General features: G+C 37.4%; 1 protein-coding gene across 1 annotated transcript; it reads right to left on the bottom strand.

The window, feature by feature from the left end:
- Positions 1–297: 297 nt before the first annotated feature.
- Positions 298–1,317, bottom strand: LOC140343952 (olfactory receptor 8J3-like). Its single transcript, XM_072430859.1, has one exon. The coding sequence runs from the start codon at positions 1,315–1,317 to the stop codon at positions 298–300; it is 1,020 nt and encodes a 339-aa protein (XP_072286960.1).
- Positions 1,318–3,277: the final 1,960 nt, after the last annotated feature.

Here is a 3,277-nt window from a genome sequence, read left to right as displayed (position 1 = left end):
AGTCAAAGTGGTTTCTTTTATTTTCAGGTTCAATCCTGGACAAGATCCATTTCAGGTTTGCTGGATCAGCCAGGTTCACTGAAAAAAGTGTATCTTCTCGAGCCTTGAGGAGCTTTAATAAATCCGGACCATGGAGTGCTATGTAGGCCCTGTATACTTTTATAAGTATCTTTTAGGGAATGTATTAGGCATGCACAATGTTCCCAACTGATGTATATATCAATCTACCCAAAATAAGCACACCTCAATCAGAAATTAGTATTTTAGATTTTTTATGTAACATTAGGACAAAAATCTCTATTGTGCTTTTAGTACATTGACACTTGCAAATATGAAACTGTTTTTTTTAGTCCACTGTATGTAGGAAGATAAATACTGATTGAGTTTGACAATTATAGGCTTCACCAGTCTCTGCATTGCTAATTTCACATCCTTGTTTTTAAGACTGTAAACGAGAGGGTTTATCAAAGGTACTGCTGCTGTGTTGAACAATGAAAAGAGTTTGCGGGAACCCAAGTTTTTTTCAGTAGCTGGTGATAAATATAGACAATAAAGTGTAATATAGAGAACTATAACCACTGTGAGATGGGAGGAACATGTGTAGAAAGCCTTCTGTCTGCCAGTGTTGGAACGAATCTTGAGAATGGCAATAATGATGAAAAAATAAGGAATAATGGTGATAAGTAAGGGGATTACTCCTGAAACAAACACTCCTTCTGTGATGATCCACAGCTTTAGTAAAGATATATCACTGCAGGTGAGCCTCATGAGCGGCAATACATCACAGAAGAAATGATTTACAATATTGGATGTGTAACAGGAGAAATTGGCTATTGTATGAGTATGGGGTATAACTTCAACAAAGCCTGACCCCCAGCATAAGGCAGCAAGGAGGGCACATACTTTGCGGCTCATGACCCTGTGATAATGTAAAGGATTGCAAATGGCTACATATCGATCATAACTCATGACCGCAAGGATCAACAGTTCAGTACATTCCAAGGCCATGAAGAAGTAGAGATGGGTCATGCATTCAACAAAAGACAGGGCTTTAACTCCAGTTACAAATGTTACAAGGCTTTTATGAAGAGTGACAGTTGCAGAGGATATGTCCAGCACAGACAAGTTGCCTAGGAAAAAGTACATAGGAGTCTGGAGACGACTGTCTACACAGATCAGCAGAAGAATGGATGAGTTACCACCAAGAGTGGTTAGATAAAGAAACAGAACCAGGAGGAAAACTGGAACCTGAAGTTCAGGAGATTCTGTGATCCCTGTAATAATAAAATAAGGTGCTGACCAATTAACATTTTCCATATCCAGCAACTTTTGAGTTTCCCTAAGAATATAGAAATGTTTACAACTAAATAAACAGTTTACATATTTATGTAATGTGCTGTTCATTTTAGTTCCTTTTACGTTTACATAGGGATTTTATACATGGCAAAACCGAAACAGCAATCAACATTAAGATTACAGTTGTATAAAAAGCAAATTCCTGATGAATAAAGCTGATCTATGACCTTTTTACTTTATATAAAAGGGTGGATAATCCTTTTGTATAAAGAAAAAATTAGTTTTCTTTTCTTTCTTTTTAATACTTTTTTATAGTTAAAAGGGAGACACCTCCCCCTTTCTGTCTTTACCACCATGGTGGTAAAGACTGAATGGGAAACCAAGAGCCTTCTGGGATACTTATGTCACATTGAACGTCTAACCTGCACCCAAATGGAGGAAAGATGGGACGGTGAGGGACTGACTAGACTAGGATTGTGGAAAGATTGACAGTTTAAAACCAAAAAAGGCAAGTGTTATTTTGATCTGATAGTTCTGCTTTAAGCTAAATATTCACAGTTTTTTTTAAAGGTGTCTTTCCATAGTTTAGGCCAGCCTTTCACAACCTTAATAATGCGAGGAAAACTTTGAAAAAACTTACCCTTACAGCAGTAGTCAACCAACCATTTGGAACTCACAGACCACTACATTTACAGACTCGGAGCCATGTGTCACTCAAAGGGGAAGAAACTTTTCCCAGAGTGATGCCATTATGCACATTATGCATTAAGAACCCGCCGACTCCCATCGCAGGCTCAGAGACACAACCCGTCCTACGCCTCGAGCCTGTAATCCATACGGGCGACATAGTCTGTTGCTCTGGCCGGTGCGCCCCCCCAGCGGGGTTCTTCTCCTGACCCCACGGGGGGGTGCACCAGCCAGAACCGCGGACCAACAAATTTTTCTCGGACCACCAGTTGGTTTTGGATTAGCCTAATGGTTTAAGTTTGGTATGGTTTAAGTTTATTAGTTTAACCTTTTGGTATAAATTTGAATACAGGGTCAGTAATCAATAGGATAGCACTTAGGTAAAATGTAGCATATTAGAGGTCAGTATGTAATGCAAAGTTTAGAAGTCAGTTATATGTAATGCAGAGTACTGAGATCAGTACTATGCAACTGAATGCAAGGGTCAGTAATGCAATACTTAAGTAGTATGTTACATGGAGTGCAGGTATCAGTAGTTTGCAATGCCTAAAAAAACAGACATAGAAAACAATTCTGCTTTTGATGCCTAACAGGGTTTCATTAACATTTGTGGAATGATGGTATTCAAATATATCAACGTTTTTATTCACCTTTTAGGATATGACTGTTAACACAAATGTCTGATTTGAGGAGTTTTGGAATACATCATCATTCAGAGCATTGCATCTCCAAAGGTGCTTACACTCTGTTGTCTCTATTACAGTCATTGAAGCCCTCACCTACATGCACAGTGCTGAAAAAAAGACATTAAACAACCTATCATTGGGAATCTAGGTTGCATGAGGAAACAATCTGCTATAGGAAAGAAACACAGACAAAGGTGATCCTGTATCATGCACAACAGAAGGGCTTACGAATATCAGTATTTGTATATCAGTATATCAGTGATTGCCATGAGCAAATAAGTAATATATCACTGTCAATAAACAGAAATAATTTTATTATTGTGTCAAATAAGCAAATACTATAAACTGAGTAATACACGTATTAAGGTTATTTTTATTAAATGAAAAAATGTGTATGTTGCACACAAGGATCAGCTTTAAAGACCTGTTTACTGTGCTCCAAGGGAAATAGGTCAGCGTTAACTAGGAATATACATTCATAACATTGGTAAAATGTAAACTTAATATACATTTCATGAAAAAAAAGCATTAGCATTTTAGATATAAAGTGCAAGAAGTAAATACATATTTCTAGGATAACTATCGTGATTGCATTTTAGGCAAGATAA

This window comes from Pyxicephalus adspersus, chromosome Z (assembly GCF_032062135.1).
Source record: "Pyxicephalus adspersus chromosome Z, UCB_Pads_2.0, whole genome shotgun sequence".
Taxonomy (NCBI): Eukaryota; Metazoa; Chordata; class Amphibia; order Anura; family Pyxicephalidae; genus Pyxicephalus; species Pyxicephalus adspersus.
Note: the sequence above shows the minus strand (reverse complement) of the source record. Positions and strands in the feature narration are given on the sequence as shown.

Excerpts from the sequence above, each read along its gene's own strand:
- LOC140343952 (XM_072430859.1), bottom strand. The coding sequence starts at position 1,317 with ATGGAAAATGTTAATTGGTCAGCACCTTATTTTATTATTACAGGGATC.